Source organism: Prunus avium, chromosome 2, assembly GCF_965620075.1.
Source record: "Prunus avium chromosome 2, drPruAviu1.hap1.1, whole genome shotgun sequence".
Classification (NCBI taxonomy): domain Eukaryota; kingdom Viridiplantae; phylum Streptophyta; class Magnoliopsida; order Rosales; family Rosaceae; genus Prunus; species Prunus avium.
Genome location: NC_142285.1, coordinates 28,924,991 through 28,943,009, shown reverse-complemented (window position 1 = coordinate 28,943,009; position 18,019 = coordinate 28,924,991). Strand labels below are relative to the sequence as shown.

Sequence of the window (18,019 nt, the reverse complement as noted above, 5' to 3'; positions counted from 1 at the left end):
AATTATAATCTCATATTTCAGATGAGATTTTCGCCCTATAAAATTACGCCACGTGTCCCATGTCAGATAAGATTTTCATATTTTAAAAAAGAATTATAATCTCATATTTCAGATGAGATTTTCACCCTATAAAATTACGCCACGTGTCCCATGTCAGATAAGATTTTCATATTTTTAAAAAAAATTATAATCTCATATTTCAGATAAGATTTTCACCCTCTAAAATTGCGCCACGTGTCATCTCTATCTTCTCAATCCCTCTATAAAACTACACCATCAACTCATACATCTCACACCACATCTTATCTATTCCTTCAATTCTCAGATTTTACAAAACATATTTTACTCTCAATGTCAAACTTGAGGAGGGTGTTGGAGAGGCAAGAGAGAGAAGAGGAAGAAATCCGGAGGAGACGTGCTGAGGAAGATCGGGAGGCCGATGAAGAAGAAGAGGAGGAAATGCTTGTAGCCTTTGCTATGCTTAATGAATCAAGGCAACACCACCGTCGTCGTGCCCAGAATGTGGATAGGCGTAGGCAATCTCGTGGTAAGAATCTCATGGAAGATTACTTTATCCCAAATTCCTTATATCCTGTTTCTAAGTTTCGAGAGAGATATAGAATGCAGCCACATTTGTTCCAAAAAATCATGCATGATATTTGTAATTACGACACGTACTTCATTCAGAAGTATGATGCTTGTGGAGTTTTGGGTCTTCTCCCAGAGCAAAAACTTACAGCTGCTTTGCGGATACTTGCTTATGGGGCATCTGCAGAGCAGGTGGATGAGATTGCAAGGATGAGAAAATCAACTATCCTAGAATGCTTGGTGAGATTTTGTGATGCCGTAGAAAATCTCTACACGAGGGAGTACCTTCGCAGACCTTCTCCTGCGGACCTACAAAGGCTTCTAAAAAAAGCTGATACTCGAGGTTTCCCAGGAATGATTGGAAGTATCGATTGCATGCACTGGCAGTGGAAGAATTGCCCAATTGCCTGGCAAGGAGACTATGGGAATCGAAAGGGCCAAAAAAGTATAATTCTGGAGGCCGTAGCTTCATTCGACACTTGGGTTTGGCATGCATTCTTCGGAGTTGCCGGATCTCAGAATGACCTCAATGTGCTTGGTCAATCCCCAGTATTCAACGATGTATTGCGAGGTCATTCCCCCCAGATCACGTACCAAATCAACAACACTGTATACTCTGGTGCGTCCGACGGAATTTATCCTAGGTGGACGACATTCGTGAAAACAATTCTGAATCCTCAATCCCAGAAGGAAAAAAGCTTTGCTGCCTTTCAAGAAGGTTACAGGAAAGACGTGGAAAGGTGTTTCGGTATCTTGCAAGCTCGTTGGGCTATTATTAGGGGCGCTGCTCGGATGTTAGATGAGGAGGTGCTGCGGAGCATTATGATGACTTGCATCATCCTCCATAACATGATTGTGGAGGATGAGTATGATTATGAAGCTACAGAGGAGTTTGAACCGGATCCCATGAACACGTCATTGACAAGAATTTATGAAAGGCCGATGAGACCAAATGGACATCCATTGGAGCATGAACCATTAGTTCGAGATGGTCGATTCAACAACCCCATGATTGATCGTTACCAGGAAATGCAATCTTCGTATGTTCATGAGAGGCGTCAAATTGACTTGATCGAGCACTTGTGGGAGATGAAAGGCAATCACAATGGATGAAGACAAGATTAATGCTTTGTTTTTAAGATTGCTTTATTTTGTGTGTTGTGTGTTTGGAATTATGTTTTGTTTTTAATTATGTTTTGTTCTTAATTATGCTTTATTTGTGTGTTGTTTGCAATAAAATAAGGTTTGTTTTTAATTAAACTTTGTTTTCATTTGCAAATATTTTTAATACATATTCTGATGTAGAACAAATGGCAGATTTTATCGCGGTTGAGCTAGAAAAAGGACGTAACGGGAATTTGCAGATTTGTCGTCCGAGCTCCGATTAGGACGTAAAATACCATTTCGGAAAGGGAACGACGCCACGAGTCAAACTCACAGCTTTGCTGTGATGTATGATGGATTTTGGCATCCTGAGGTCGTTTGGCCTTCCAAAACCGCATTCAAAGTAATTTTCGGAATAAATTCTGTTTTTCAGTTTTTCTTGTTACTCAGATTTTAATCAAAAATTATCCCAAGAGAATTCCTCTTAATTTCTGGTGGAATCCAGATTTCTTGTTACTCAAGGTTTTCGTTTGAAACCTTTGTTGCTTGTGCTGCGTCATATTCATATTATTTAATGCTTTCTTTATTGAATAAAAGGGAAATAATACAACAATTCTTAAAACATGACAAATCTTTTAATCCAACCTAATGGTTTCCATCATTTAACCAATCCGTATTGCTAGGTCCGTCATCATGAAAAAGTTTTCTTCTCATCACATCCCTTCGTTTCATTTTCCAGTATGACTTTGTGTTAGGAGACATATGGGTGGTATCCATGGCCATGATTTTCATCTCTCTATCCTCCATGTCTTGTTCTTCTGCCTTCGCCCTTTGAATTGAAAATTCTTCTTGTCGTGCCTTGTCCACTTCTTCTCTTTTCAACTCTCTCTCAAGTCTCAGTGCACTATTCTTAGCCATTTGCTCCAAAAATTGTGCACATTCATTGTTCGAAGTGCTCCCTTTCTTTGCCTTTGCCGCCTTTCTCCCAATAGGTCTTGGCGCACGTGGGAGTGGTGAGTCTTGATCCATTGGGGAGTCCAATGGCGAATCGGTTGTCGACGAATCGTGGAGCGGCGTCTCATTCAACACAACCTCCGGAACAATGCAAAAAATTTTGAATCTCGAACAATTCTTCACAATTTCCCAACATTGGTGACTTTGGAAACTTTTTTTGCCTTGTCCCGTGGCACCGAACCACATTTGTGCTTGTATGATCTATTCAAAATAAATAATTGGAAATGCAACCAAAAAATGAATATGCAACAAAATATAAACAATTTAGAAATGCAAGAACTAAAATGATTATACAACAAAAAAATAAATATGTAAGACAATCTAAACAATTTACAAATGCATGCAAAAAAATATAAATAAATTAGAAATGCAAGAAAATATAAATTTAATATGCAAGAAAAAAAAAGTTATGTTCAATTGAATAAAACGAGAATTATAAATATTTTACCTCATCGGTAAGATTTTGACCGCTTCTCATGTTGTCCCTCGCTTTTGTCAAGGCATCCCTCCATTTCCCTAACTTTTTATTCAAAATTTTCCACCTGGATTGCAAGGCCATTTCCGTCCGAGTCGAACCAGATCTAGCTGCAAATTCTTCATGAATTTTTCTCCACATATGAGAAAACTTCATCTCATTGCCTGTTATAGGACAATGACTAACTTTCACCCAAGACTCACACAACACAATATCTTCCACAGTAGTCCAAGAGCCTCCGGCTTCGACAGAAGAGGCCATTTGTTTTTTGATACAAATGGAAACTAGTAGAAAAATGTGAGTGAAATGTAAAAAATATTTGAAGGAGAAGAGTGTGTATGAATATTTGGTGTGGAAAGTGAGTAAAATTGATAGGTATTTATAGGGAAAAAATACAGTATTTTTTGGTATTTTTTTAAAATTTTTTTGGCCAAAAAAAAGAGGGCCGTTAGATTTCTGCGAAAAAAGCCATCACAGCGCCCAGGAAGCGCCACGTGGCATTTTTCCGTTGGGCCCTGTCAGGCGCTGACGTCAGCGAACGAAAGTCAAATTTTTTTACCGTTGGCGTGTAAAATTCACACGCCAATAGTAAAAAAATTTGAACTTACCGCTCGTTGATGTCAGCGTGACGTCACGCCTGACGTCAGCGCCTTTGGGCTGCTGCCCAGGCAAGATCTGCCCTTGGGCTTGCCCAGTTTGATGGGACCCATCATTTGCCCGGGCCATTTTTCTTCGGCTGTAGCATCTTTGGGCTGCCTTGGGGGGCCTTTTGCCCAGTCTTGTGCCAAAACTGGAGATGCTCTTAGCCTACATGGATGGAGATGCTCTTTTGGGTGGACATGCTCTTAAGTGACAAGAATTACCTCTCTTGTTGGCAACTCACCATAGAAAAAGAGAAGAGAGAGAGAGAACTTGTACACGTGGCGCTAGAGCAGATCTACCCAGTGTACCCAAAATCAGGAAGAAGACTGCTCGCATCTACCAAAACCCAAAGTGACAAATTAGCAAACAAAAACAGACTCTCCCCGTCCTCTGTGTCTGTGCTGCAAAGAGGAGGAAGAAGAAGAAGAAGAGCAATGGAGGACCAACAGAAACGCTGTCGTTTCCCACAATTCGTGCTCCAACCCCCACTCTGAGAGAGAGTTGGGCTTTCAGCTTTTGCTTCGTCAAGATCCACGAGGAAGAAGAATTGGAGTGAAAACAGAGCCAAATGTTGCCGCGCAGGTTATCCGTCATTTTTGGAGGCCTAGGTTACAACACGAACACTGTGACCAACGAGCTCTTGCCCACTCTCAAGGTCCAAACGGATAAGGAAGTCTACAGGCCCGGCGATCCCATTATCATTACCATAGAGATTTCGAACCCTAGCAGCAATGACGGTACGGCTTATTCGCTCTTGATCGAACGTCTGGGATTTGAGATTAAAGGGATTGAGAAGCTCGATTCCCAGTGGTTCGCCACGCAGAAACCCACGTCTGGATCTAAACAGAGAAGAGGTAGCCAAAAACAAAAAGAAGAACACATTGAATAATTTGGTTTCTGTTTCAGTGGTTTTGGAATTTATTTGTGTTTTCGTGTTTTTTTTTTGTTACACGAAACATGTAGGTGAATATGTGTTCATGGAATGCTCCACTCAAGCGCTGGTGACGAATCAGATTGTTTCCCCCGGGGCCAGGAAATCATGTGAGGAAAATTTATGGTTTGTAAGATTGTGAATATTGTTTTAGTGTAATTTAAGATGCTTTGTTAAGTAGTTTTGAGTCGTAGGTGTTAGGATTTACATGGAGAAAGTGTCAATCTTGAACAAGTTTAGTGTTTTTGTTGTTGTTAGAGTTTCTGACTATTTTCTAAATATGGCTCGTCTTTTGACGGCCAAATGCATTTCATTGATGAAACAATCAAATTTGCTTCTAATTGTTAAAGGATCAGTCTTTAGAATGGATAGTATACTGAGCTAGATGATGAAGAAGTGGGCCTTTCTTCCAAAATAGCACATTACATTCAACAATGTCACACCTCTCTTAGCCAAGAATTTAACCATGATGTTCAGAAATCATCCTCTATCTTAATCAACTGGAAACCTGGTCAAAGGATAAACCAAAGGTTCAAATTAGGCTTTTGCCTTTTGTTGTCAGATGAGTGCTAACATGAGCCTGATCTGTTGTTAAAAAATACGAGGAATCAATTCAGATGCATATTTTCTTTTTCATTCCAAGGAAGGATGGTGATGTCGAGCCTTTAGCCTGCCTATCTTAAGAAAGAGCTTTTGGTTTGGATTTGCTTTCAGTATCGACTCCAAATTTTCTTTCTGTTTATATTCAATGTTTTCTGCAGATGTGGTGCGGTCATTCCTGGCTAGCATTATACCACCATCATATAAAGGTGCTACCATTCGCTATATGTACTATGTTAGAAGTACAATGTCTGGCCAATGGCTGATACTGGAAAATGCTCATTCTCGTGGAGAATCAGTCAAAGATTTTCCTGAAATGGTTGGATTTCCTTAACTTTCTCTGATGGATGTTGACATGAAGTTTCTCCTTTGTGATGGATTTCTGCACTGCTCTAATTTAGATTATATTTTCTGCTTCTGATGCACCATAGTTTACTAATATTTTTCTCTGATTAACAAACTTTGTCCTTTAATAAACTTTCCACATGATGATGTTGATTGAGAAATGGGCTTGTTTGGTGTCCTTGTGTTACATCCTCTGAAGCATTCTTTGCTAAATTTGAATGGTAATTTTCGGCCTGTTCACTAATCAATTATAAGAATGGACTTTGGTTCAAAATATACCAAAGGCTTATATGTAGTTATCAGTATATGTGGGAATCATATACTTTTTTCTTTTCCTCCAATTTCTTTTAAGCTTATGTTTTTATAAATTTTCATCTTTTGGTAAATATAACGAACTTGCTTATCCGTCATTGTCATTATCAAACATGTGCAATCAGATGCTTGCACCATAAATACAAGTGTAGAGGTGCATATGTGTGTTTGAACTCCTGCTTAGGTAGATATTGGTAAAAGACCCTTGCCCTTACAGGCTAGCCTCTTTCTTTTTATATTTACTGATGTGTCCACATTTTGATTTCTGAACCCCATCAACTTTAATCATTCAGGAGGCTCGTGTTCCAGTACAAGTATGGGTCACTCAGAAAACCAGTGGCTTGGTGATGGAAGAAGGTCAAAGTGATGGTGAGTTTCCCTTTGGTCAATATAATTCAGATATACCATCTGGCTGCTAGTTTAGTGGTTTTGATCATAACTTAACAGGGATCATAACCAAATCGTAAAATCGCATGCATCAAGCTCTCAAAATTTATTGCATTTGAGGATTCTTGTGCATCTTATGAACAAAGCAGATCATTCATCAATAGCCTGTTTGCATCTTTTTTGTACTAATTGAAAAGATAGAGTGGAGCCATTACAATAAATTTTAGCTGTCAACTTGCTGATGGGCTAGAATCAATTTGAGAAAAAAGTGAATATTCCTGTGTTAAATTTAACTGTAGGTAAGATCTCCTTTGTTTGTGTAAGAGTAATTGATTTGTGTGTTACACTATATGAATGCTGCAGTTCAAGTTCTACTGGGCGGCAGACATGTCCTTGAAAATTGCTCATATTTTCTTATAGTACATTTTTTCGTCTTTTTCAAGTAGTGATCGGCATACCTGTAAAGTGTAAACATACTTATGTTCTAAATTTAGTCTATTTTTTCAGTTTTTGCATCTTATAATTTTGAAGTATTTTCGTCTGTCTTAATTTCCAGTCATGTTAGATAATATTTTGAGACCAGCCAATTATATATTTTCAGGGATTGTTCCTTCTGCAACCATCCAAATGGATATGTATTGGAAAGAGATGGATGCAGACTCTGATTGGGTAGGCTCTTAATACCACAATATCTTTTTTCATTTATATGTTCCTGGGAATTCTGTTTCTTTCTTTTCAGCATGCAGAGGCATTACAGAATTATTAAGCAATGTTTGTCTCTAGGAGTTTCAAAATAACGGACATGATCCATTTGATCCTTTATAAGGCAGAACTAATTCCTCTTACAGGTGAGAGCAAATGATACATATGATGGGGTTGAGGAAGGCTATGAAAGCTCAAGGGATGAGATCTCATCTGTTTCTTCATACAATCCCATGAAAGAACATATAAACAGAACCTTTGGAAGTTCGCTATCCTTGCAATCAGCAAGGTCTTCAAATAAGGATAGCCCATATCTTGAAGGAGAGCGCACAAGTTTATCTTCAAATCTAGCACTCCCACAGCTCTCTGTGGCCGAAGTCTTATACGATACTGGCGCTGGTAAGTTATATGACCTAGAAAAAGCTTCAAGTCCTATATATTGAACTTCTCATCGTTCTCATTTCCAAAATAGTTCCTATGTCGTTTCACCCGTTGTGTTGAGTTATTATGATATTTTTGTTTTCTTATTTTGTTCAGTTACTATTGCAATTTCTTCAGAAATTCCTGTGAGAAGAACCTTGTTTTTCTATTTTCTTACGAGTTTCAGAAGATTATATTTCTAAGTCACAAGTTACTGTTGCAAACAGATCTTTCATTGCCCCTGAATTCATCTGCTATTGGCTCTCCAAGTCAGCAACCGAAACTTACAAAGCGGCTTTCTTTGGATGATGAAGCAAGGGCATCTTCTTCACCAGAATCTGGAGCTGTTGAAACATTAGCATGTAAATGAATGCACTTCTTTTCCTTCTTATATATCTCCAATGCTGTGATTTCTGTTTGTGTAGCAATAATTTTCGTGTCTCCATGAAAACTAATTTTCCGCAAATATTTTCTGCAGCAGAAGGCTTTAGTCGAGGGAGGTCATACAATATCCGGCTGGATGACCAAGTTCTGCTTAGATTTTCCCCAAAAAATTCTGATTCTAATTATTACTTCAGTGATATGGTAATTTAATTTCTCTATATATTGTCTTATGCCTGATTTGCATCATTATTCTTTTTCTGTTTGTTTGGGTTGTAAACTTTTCAACATCTCTCCATGAAATAGATTGGTGGGACTCTTACTTTCTTTCATGAAGAAGGAGCTAGAAGGTGCCTCGAGGTAGTTGAGATATCACAAGTAATTTTGAAATCATTTTCAGTGATCTGTGAAATGTATTCAGTTATCACTGCCTCATGGGAGGCTTTGTTTTTCAGGTTTCTATAACGTTGGAGACTTCGGAAACTATTAGTCGGCGATTTGTCCATCCTTCTCGGAAGAATTCCCCCACAATTACAAAGGTATGACCTTTTGATTTCAAACTGTCAGTCGAGTGATAAGTGCAGCAGATTGGTACCTAGAAATTATTACATCTTTCCAACCTCGATTCCGATATGTGTTTCTCAAAGTTTGAATAATAACGTAATGTTCTTGCCTTTACTGGTATTTGAATCCAAAAAATGAGGCTGTTTGAGCATGGTATGGGACACAAGATACTGATACATTGAAATGGAAAATGATAAAGAGGGCATATCAGTACTAATCGCTCACTTGGGTTTTTTTTTAATATTATTTGTTATTGGAAATTAAAACCACCTCCAATTCGCTTAAATCAGTTTCCTCAAGAAACCTAAACCATAACTTCAGTGCAACTGGACAATGAAGGTATGCGGGTTCAGACATTATTAGGTCTACAAGGCTTTTGGCAGAAGTTACAAGGGCGAAGAGGTGTGGAGATGCCGAGTATTTGATCGTGTGTAGTACTTGGGAAGAAGAAGGGTTAAGCAGGGTTGGTTCTGATGTAGGTTAAACTTGAATAGAAGTTCCTGAGGTACCAAATGTCTTTAGGAAGCCTTGGAGTTTTTGGATGCAATAGTGAAAGCTGGACTGTACCAAGGGGGGTGCTATTCTTTATTGCTTGTACTAATATAAGAAAAAAGGAAAAATAAACAAGAAACTAAGAAAATTCACATAAGAGGTGAGGAAAAAGAGTTTGGAAAGAAATTCCTGGTAATTCCATCCATATTTTCATAGCCTATTGATAGACTGTTGGTTCTCGTTTCCATAATAGAACTAGGTCTCCTAAATGAGGAAGGCAGGCAATGTGTAAGAAATAAAGCAATTACAAAAGCTTGTCCAATATACTTGGTTAGAAATTATTGCAAACCCACACATATTCACCGTATAAAGTTTCCTCTCTGATTTTATAGAAGGATGTGTGAAACCATATAATGGGGTTGCTCTTGTTGCTTCTATGCATGTTTCTCTGTAAAACTCTGCCTGCTGCATCAATAACCTTGTATTACTATTTATCAAATCATGTTCTAATCCCTGCAAATTCATCTATAAAATCACATCACTCTAATTTATTAACCTTTAATTTCTTCTAGAGTAATGAAGAATTTAATATGTGAACTGAGATGAATTTAATGCGACTGCAGATGATTTTTACTGGTATACCCATTTTATTGATTTTGTTTTCTGCTTGGTTGACGGATTAAATTATCTTTTGTAGATTCAGAGTGATCATTATGAGGTCGTTTCGGATTTGGTGCAGACAAGTTTTCTTTTTTCCATTCCTATGGATGGGCCTATGTCTTTTACCACTCCTCATGTATCTGTACGATGGGTCCTTCGATTTGAATTTTTTACCACTCCGAAGAATGTGGATTGGACCAGGTATATAATTATATGCATCTTCTCAACCAAATGATTAAAATGTAGCAAGAGGTTTCCATGTTAAGTTCAGGATTTGGAGTAAAATGTTCATAATTAGTTATGCAGTTCTTTACATGGTTTCCAGATTACCGGTTGTTTGAAAATAATTGAGAAACAAGGTTACAGAAAGTGTCAATCAGACATTGCTAATGAAACTTTCTGTATTTGCATCCGTTATATGTAAGTGTACCAAAACATATGCTAACTCAGCTTTTCCCCAAATCCTAATTTTGACCTCAGGTACGAGCATCCTCTTCTGATAGAGGGAAGAGAAAAAAGTGAGTGGGTTCTCCCAATCACAGTGCATGCACCTCCGGCTGTGGGACCCACTGGTCATCCCCGAAATGAGAAGGCTCTCTTTGGAACCCTTGGGGGTGCATAATTGAAGGTAAATGAGTTATCTGAATTTTGAAGTAGCTTTGGAAAACCCTGATATATCATATAGCTCGATCAACATGAATATTGAATGATTGAATATATTACAAAACAGATTTTGTTATTACATCAATATTTTGCAATATATGACTCTGGAACCATCTGTCATCATCATCATCTCTCTCTCTCTCTCTCTCTAAAACGTGAAGGTTTTAGTTTTCTTTCACATGATAATAACTGGTATCCGATATATATGATCACCTTTACATTTTACAAGGTTTTTGCGTCACACAGGTTGACATATTGAGCCGTTTGAAATTCAAGCTACGTCCAAATTGTGTATCAAAACCTATTAGTCCAATTGGGGCCCTGGTGGCTCAGCTGACATCTTGTTCCTCTGGAAAAATGTCCGGTGAATGCTGATTCGAAAAGTTGAAGCACGCAACAAAGATGATGAAAGAGGGGAGTCTTAGATATGCTACACTCTGAATATATCATAGGCTTGTGCACCATAATGTGTAGCATTGGCGATTTACATTTTGATTAATTTTATTGTTTACATTCTAAAGTTTCATTGAGTTGAAACGGGTTGTACATTCTTAAAGAGTACGCATTAATTCATTGAAATTAAAGAACAAAGAAAAATTTAAACATTTACAGGAGGCATACATCCTGTAAATGTTTAATTGAGTAATGCTAAATTGAAATTAGCCGATGTGCTTCCAGATTCAACTCTTCAGAGATTCGGAGTTGGTTCCCCATGGGCTCCTGTATTGAGCCCTAGCATGAGGTTGAACAACCTCATGGTATCAGCTAGATTCAGCTCTGATACGTGCCAATTCGAAGGAAATGGATTTTGCGTTTTAGGTAAGACTTTCTAGAAACTCAGTGAAGAAAAAGAAAAAAAAAAGAGATTGCTATGAGTATATAACAAACTCTCGATGAAAGTACCAATTTGTGGGATACAGATTCCATAAGATATATGAACTCGTGACATTCGTGACCTGAATCCTTTGAACACTGGTGTGTGGTACAAGCTAAAAAAGTCTCCCGATCCTTTCTTTATCCGCTATTACAAAAGTCCGAACTTGATGATTTTACATCTTCGTTTACCGAAAATTCTAATATGCTCTAGAGTGGACATGGATTTTGGTTAGATTAATTCTAATTGGTTAGATTAATTGGTATTAATATTGGTTAGATTAATTGTGTAATTGACATGGATTTTGTTCATATTTGATCTACAAAAAATTAAACCCAATTCCCTTCTCCCCTTCTTCTACCCGACTTAGCAGCCAAACCCCATCCAAAACCCTTAATTATTCCCTAATTTTTTAAATAGATATTTATAAAAATACCCAATCCTAGACATGTATTTATAAAAATACCCAAGCACTATTTAAACATAGAAACATACCCAAAATGGGTTTTGGGCATGTGTGTAATGATGGGTTTTGGGTATGTTTATAAATGGGTTTTGAGTGTGAGTAATGATGAGTTTTGGGTATGTTTATAAAGTGTTTTGGGTGTTGGGTATTTTTATAATTTCAGCCCCCATTTTGGGTATTTTAGTGAAACTCCCTTTTTTAAATTGATATTGTTATTTTTTTTCTTTTTTCTTTCTTTTCCTTCTTTCTTTTTTATTTTTATTTTTTTTATTTTTATAATTAAATGAGTCGATGTGGAAAGCCAGAAAATATGGGTGTTGGGAACAAGGGATGAGATCCTAACATGCTTTCGTTATTCAAGGACGCTATTTTCCTTACCATTTAAATCAGGACATCCTTCAATATGAAAGCAAAAGCAAACTAGAGAGAAAACATAAGTAGAAATCAACCAAAAATGGAGTTCCCTTTGATTCATGAAGCCTCAACATATTTGAATTTATCCCTTACTCCTAGGGTAGGTTGGGGTTTATGGTAGAGAGTATTAGTGTGTTTGTCTGTTTTTTTTTAAAAAATTTATTATTAGTTTTAAAAAATTGGATAGGAAATGACTCATTTGTCCTAAAAAATGCCTCAACAGTTTATTCTAAAAAATTTCGAGTAAATAAGAAAATACCACAGGATATAAGAGTGGAAATTTTTTTTACTTTGTGAAACTACAGCTGAAAATATTTGCTCTTATGATTTTCCATCATTCAATGGATTCCTACTAATTTAAATTGTAAAAGTGCTTTTTAGGCCACCTTTACTCATGAACGAGGTTCTTTACTCTCTGAACACATAGGTGTCTTTTAAATGGTAAATTATGCGTTCATGTTGTAATTTTACTATTTTAACGCATATTTTACCTCCCAAACGCAACATTTGCTTTTGTGGAGTAAAATCTACGTTTAAATTGTAAAAGTGATTTTCAGATTCTTTACTCATGAATGAGGGTTTTTACTCCCTAAACGCAGAAGTGTTTTTTGAATGGTAAATTCTACGTTTATGTTGTAATTTTACTATTTTAACGCATATTTTACCTCCAAAACACAACATTTACGTTTATGGAGTAAAATCTACATTTCAATTGTAAAAGTGCTTTACAGGGCCTTTACTCATGAATGAGGGTCTTTACTCCCTGAACGTAGAAGCATTGTTTAAATGGTAAATTATACATTCATGTTGTAATTTTAATATTTTACCTCCCAAACACAACATTTGCGTTTGCTGAGTAAAATCTACGTTTAAATTGTAAAAGTGCTTTTCAGGCTCTTTCCTCCCCGAACTTAGAAGTGTTGTTTAAACGGTAAACTATGCGTTCATGTTGTAATTTTACTATTTTAATGCATATTTTACCTCTCAGGTCATTTCCACCTGGAGTAAAATCTACGTTTAAATATAAAAGTGCTTTTCAGGTCATTTACTCATGAATGAGAGTTTTTACTTCCTGAATGCAGAAGTGTCGTTTAAATGGTAAATTATGCATTCATGTTGTAGAGCCTGGGATTATACTTAGGGGTGGATTGAGAAAAACAAGAAACAAAGTGCAGCACATGGGATTGTAACACAGCTCTTCTTCTTCTTCTTCTTCTTTGAAGAGTCTGTAGCTCTTAAAAAAAAAAAATTCTTCAAAATTTTCATAAATTACTAACTTTTGTTCTAGAAGTCCAATTGACGAACCACTTTTACATACTTACTCAGTGAATCGATTTTAATAATCTGAGGTAACTTTGATGACTATTGTTAAGATTTCAAAATTTCTTTCATTTTGATATTTTTGGTTCATTCAGCCGACAACCACGTCCGGCGGCGGGAGGGGAAGCGGGTGGCGGGCGGGATGGGGAGTGTTGTGATGGCTTTGGGGTTGTGTTTTTCTTTTGATAATTGTTTATTTTCATTTTCGTGTAAAAATGTGTGTGGCTTAAATTAAATTAAATTATTATAATAAAAAAAAAATCAAAGAAAAATAAACAAAGAAAGAGAAGAGAAACTGTTTTTATTTTGTTTGATATGGAACTGGCTACCTCTTGTACCAGTTTTTTTCTCTTGTTGTACTTAATTCTGAAAATACTAATGAAAAGACTTATATGCCCTCTAAAATGTATTATAGAGGAGGGAACCCTTTCATTTACATCTAACCTAGTACACATGTATATCAACTTCATACTTGATCCTCGACATTGACACCCCCTTCGATTTCGGCCAACATTCCTTAAAAATGGTCCCGTGGTTAACTTCAAAGGGGTAATATCGTCAAAACACTCAGCTAACCCTGATTGCAGCAACCACCAAGGCCCCCCCCCCCCCCCCCCCCCACCCCCAAATCCATCCTCTGTTTGGCTAATGGTTAAGCTGACCTGGCATTATTGTTAGGTTGTTAAAAAGACTCACGTGTTTAGTTTTAAGTCTGGTAGATTAGTTAGACTGTTTGCTATAAGTGTAACTTTACTGTGTAAAACGATTCATTCAGAAATAAGAAATATAGAAAATTCAGATTTGGTCTCTCTACTTTCTCTCAAAATTCTCATGAAACTTCTCCTCTATTCTATATCTTCAACCTCTGTTTAGCATGGTATCAGAGCAGGTTAGCCCACGTGTGAAAGCCCAATGGCCACACGTGCTCCACGTCACCCAATATGAGTTGTCCACGTGATAGGCTTGAAAATTTGCCACACGTGCGGGGGCGTGTGAGAATGTGAAGGTAAAGAGTCCCACATTGGAAAGTTAAGAAACCTAGCAAGGGCTTATAAGGAGTTGGGCTACTCCCCTCATTGCCAATTGGTTTTGGGGTGGAACCTCAACTTCCTTCAAGTCTAGCACATGTTGGCTCTGCCCATGTTTCGTGTGCATCTTCTAATCTACATCTGAAAAATGTCTTTCATGTTCCTAAGCTCACTGCTAATCTTCTCTCTGTCCATCAACTTTGTCAAGATAACAATTGCTCCATTATCTTTGATCAATTTGGGTTTTCTATACAGGACAAGGACACTGCTCAGATTCTACTCCAAGGCCGGAGCAATAAAGGATTGTATCCAATTCCTGGTGTGATACCTCCAAGCATCCAGTCTAAAGGCGTTGCTTATCTTGGTCAACGAATAAAGTCTTCTGTGTGGCATAGTAGGTTAGGTCATCCTACTAATGAAATTGTCCATGCTATGCTTAAGTCTGCCCAATTACCTTTTGTAGTCGATTCTACACAAAATTTATGCCCTTATTGTTTAAGTGGCAAGATGCATTCTTTGTCTTTTCCTTCTGCTCATATCAAAGCTTCTAGACCTTTCCAACGTGTTCATAGTGATGTATGGGGCCCTGCTCCTTGTAAATCTCTTGATGGATACCGTTATGTAGTCAATTTCATTGATGAATACACTGGTTTTACTTGGATGTTTCCTATGTTCAATAAGTCTGAAGTTTTTACAATGTTTACTCGACTTCTTGCCTTTGTGAAGACTCAATTTTCTGGTTCGATTCAATGTCTTCAAAGTGATGGGGGTGGTGAATATATAAGCAAACAATTTAAGGAATTTCTTTTATCTCAAGGCATTGTACATCAAGTCTCTTGTCCATATACACCTCAGCAAAATGGTTTAGCTGAGAGAAAGAATAGACATCTCCTTGAAACCTCTCTTACCTTAATGACAGCAGCTTCTCTTCCTCAGTGTTTTTGGTTTCATTCAATGGCACATGCAGTGTATCTTATTAACAGGATGCCTAGTCGAGTTTTAGATAATCAATCACCATATTTTCGATTGTTTCATAAGCTCCCAGATATTACATATCTTAGAATCTTTGGCACGGCTGTCTATCCTTGTCTTAGATCTCATACTTTACATAAGTTGCAACCTCGCTCTACCTTGTGTGTATTCCTAGGCTATATGATGGGATATAAAGGAATTCTCTGTTATAACTTGGAGACTAGAAAGGTTCTTACTTCTCGGAATGTTGTGCATGATGAGAGTTGTTATCCATTTAAAGGGGTCCAAGTTTCCAAGCCTGTTCTGGTCTCACAAAGTTCCTCTTCAGTTCCTGTTGGTCTTTCTCAGGATTTTATTACACCAGCTACTGTCTCTAGTTCCTCTTCCCCACCACCTTTGGACAATTCAGTGCATCATTCCACAGAGGTATCTTCTTCCTTTCAGCATGAGTTATTCCCAGTGTTGTCAGAGCATCAATTAGACGTGGTTTTACCTCCTGTTACTAGCTCTTCTAGTTCCTCCTCTTCAAGTGTGGATTTATTGTCTTCTTCCTTGGCTCCATCAGGCCCTACTTCTTTGCCCTCAGCCAATTCTCATCCCATGACAACTCGATCTAAGAGTGGTATCTGTAAACAGAAAGATTATTCTGATTATCAGTGTTATAGTACTCGTTTGCTTGATGACTTAGAAGAGCCAACAAGTTTCAGAGTTGCTTCTTTTTCTTCTGAATGGAAAAAGGCTATGCAAGAAGAAATTGATGCTCTTCATATGCAAGGTACATGGATATTGGTGCCTCCTCCTTTGCATAAGAATGTAGTAGGCAGTAAGTGGGTTTATAAAATTAAAAGAAATTCTGATGGTACTATATCCAGATATAAAGCAAGGTTGGTGGCTCAGGGCTTTAGTCAAGAACTTGGTTTTGATTATTCAGAGACTTTCAGCCCCGTAGTAAGGCATACTACTGTTCGAATTGTGCTAAGTTTGGCTGCAATGCATGGCTGGAAATTAAGGCAATTGGACGTCAAGAATGCGTTTTTACATGGTGACTTGGATGAGGAAGTGTTTATGAGGCAACCACAGGGTTTTGAAGATCCACAAAAGCCTCAGTTTGTGTGTAAATTGAAAAAATCATTGTATGGATTAAAACAAGCACCTAGGGCATGGAACGCTAAGTTCACGGGTTATCTTCCAGCTATTGGTTTCAAAGTGTCTCAGTCTGATCCGAGTTTGTTCATTAAGCATACAGGTTCAGATATCATTGTTTTATTGCTCTACGTAGATGACATTATTTTGACAGGCTCAAATACATCTCTTGTTCAAGAAACTATTGAAGACTTAGCTTCGGTATTTGAACTCAAAGATATGGGATTACTTACTTACTTTCTAGGGCTGCAAATCTCTTATGCATCCACAGGAACTATCTTTGTTAATCAGCATAAGTATGCTAAGGAATTGTTAGCTAAAGCAGGCATGAGTAGTTGCAAGGCATGCTCAACACCTTGCAAACCTCATTCTCAAATTCTGACAACAGATGGTGAACCATTGAAGGATCCAACTTTGTTTCGCAGCTTGGTAGGCGCTTTACAATATTTGACATTCACAAGGCCTGATATTGCCTATGCAGTGAACACTGTGTGCCAATACATGACAAATCCTACAGACTCTCATTTCTATCTTGTGAAAAGAATTTTACGATATATTCAAGGCACACTTCAATATGGCATTACATTTTGTTCTGGTCCAATGCAACTAACAGCTTATAGCGATGCCGATTGGGCTGGAGATCCTTCTACTCGAAGATCAACTACAGGTTTCATAGTGTTTCTTGGTCATAATCCAGTCTCATGGCAATCAAAGAAACAGGGAACAGTTGCTAGGAGTTCTACAGAAGCAGAGTATCGTGCTTTAGCGAATACTGCTGCGGACATTGGCTGGATTCGACAGGTGTTAGCAGATTTACATGAGTTCTTGCCAGAGCCTCCTTTAATGCATTGTGACAATCTTTCTGCCTTGGCTTTAAGTTCAAATCCTGTTTATCATTCAAGGATCAAGCACCTGGACATTGATTTTCATTTTGTAAGGGAGCGTGTTCAGAAAAAAGATCTTAATGTGCAGTACATACCTACTAATGAACAAGTCGCAGATGTGTTCACCAAAGGATTACATGGTCCTCTCTTTGCAAGACATTGTATCAATCTCAGACTAGTTAGACTGTTTGCTATAAGTGTAACTTTACTGTGTAAAACGATTCATTCAGAAATAAGAAATATAGAAAATTCAGATTTGGTCTCTCTACTTTCTCTCAAAATTCTCATGAAACTTCTCCTCTATTCTATATCTTCAACCTCTGTTTAGCATCCTCCTCGCCAATGGAAATTAATGCCTTGTAGATTGGTCTTTCGATGGGGTCCCAAATTTTGTGGTCCTTTTTATTTTTTGTTTGAACCAAAAAACATACAGTTCAACTATTTCGTCTTCCGATGACGCTGTCTACCAAATATGTTGATAGGACCAGCACAGCAGATATGGTAGCAGTCAATGCGACGCAGTTTTGCCAGGCTTTGTACAGGGTATTAGGTGGACTATAGATGCTGATTCGGTATGCCCATATTTATTAGTCAGGCACCGTACATGTTCGAAACCTAGATCCAATTTATTAGGCATA

At 37.6% G+C, this 18,019-nt stretch overlaps 1 protein-coding gene across 2 annotated transcripts; it reads left to right on the top strand.

Annotated features, from left to right (window-relative positions):
• The first annotated feature begins 4,075 nt into the window (after positions 1 to 4,075).
• LOC110771804 (immunoglobulin) lies at positions 4,076 to 10,836 on the top strand. 2 transcript variants are annotated; one of them, XM_021976155.2, is made up of 13 exons: positions 4,076 to 4,677; positions 4,787 to 4,864; positions 5,516 to 5,673; positions 6,305 to 6,380; positions 7,000 to 7,067; positions 7,247 to 7,499; positions 7,748 to 7,882; positions 7,999 to 8,105; positions 8,208 to 8,261; positions 8,357 to 8,440; positions 9,655 to 9,818; positions 10,098 to 10,245; positions 10,510 to 10,836. In XM_021976155.2, the coding sequence occupies exons 1-12, from the start codon at positions 4,392 to 4,394 to the stop codon at positions 10,237 to 10,239; spliced, it is 1,605 nt and encodes a 534-aa protein (XP_021831847.2). In that variant the 5' UTR covers positions 4,076 to 4,391; the 3' UTR covers positions 10,240 to 10,245; positions 10,510 to 10,836. The 2 variants fall into 2 exon arrangements, with proteins under 2 accessions (XP_021831847.2, XP_021831846.2); XM_021976154.2 differs by having other exon boundaries at positions 4,077 to 4,677; positions 10,527 to 10,836.
• Positions 10,837 to 18,019: the final 7,183 nt, after the last annotated feature.

Coding starts and splice junctions, on each gene's coding strand:
- LOC110771804 (XM_021976155.2), top strand. CDS start 4,392: ATGTTGCCGCGCAGGTTATCCGTCATTTTTGGAGGCCTAGGTTACAAC. Junction 5,674..6,304: donor TCAAAGATTTTCCTGAAATG/GTTGGATTTCCT, acceptor TTAATCATTCAG/GAGGCTCGTGTTCCAGTACA. Junction 8,441..9,654: donor ATTCCCCCACAATTACAAAG/GTATGACCTTTT, acceptor TATCTTTTGTAG/ATTCAGAGTGATCATTATGA.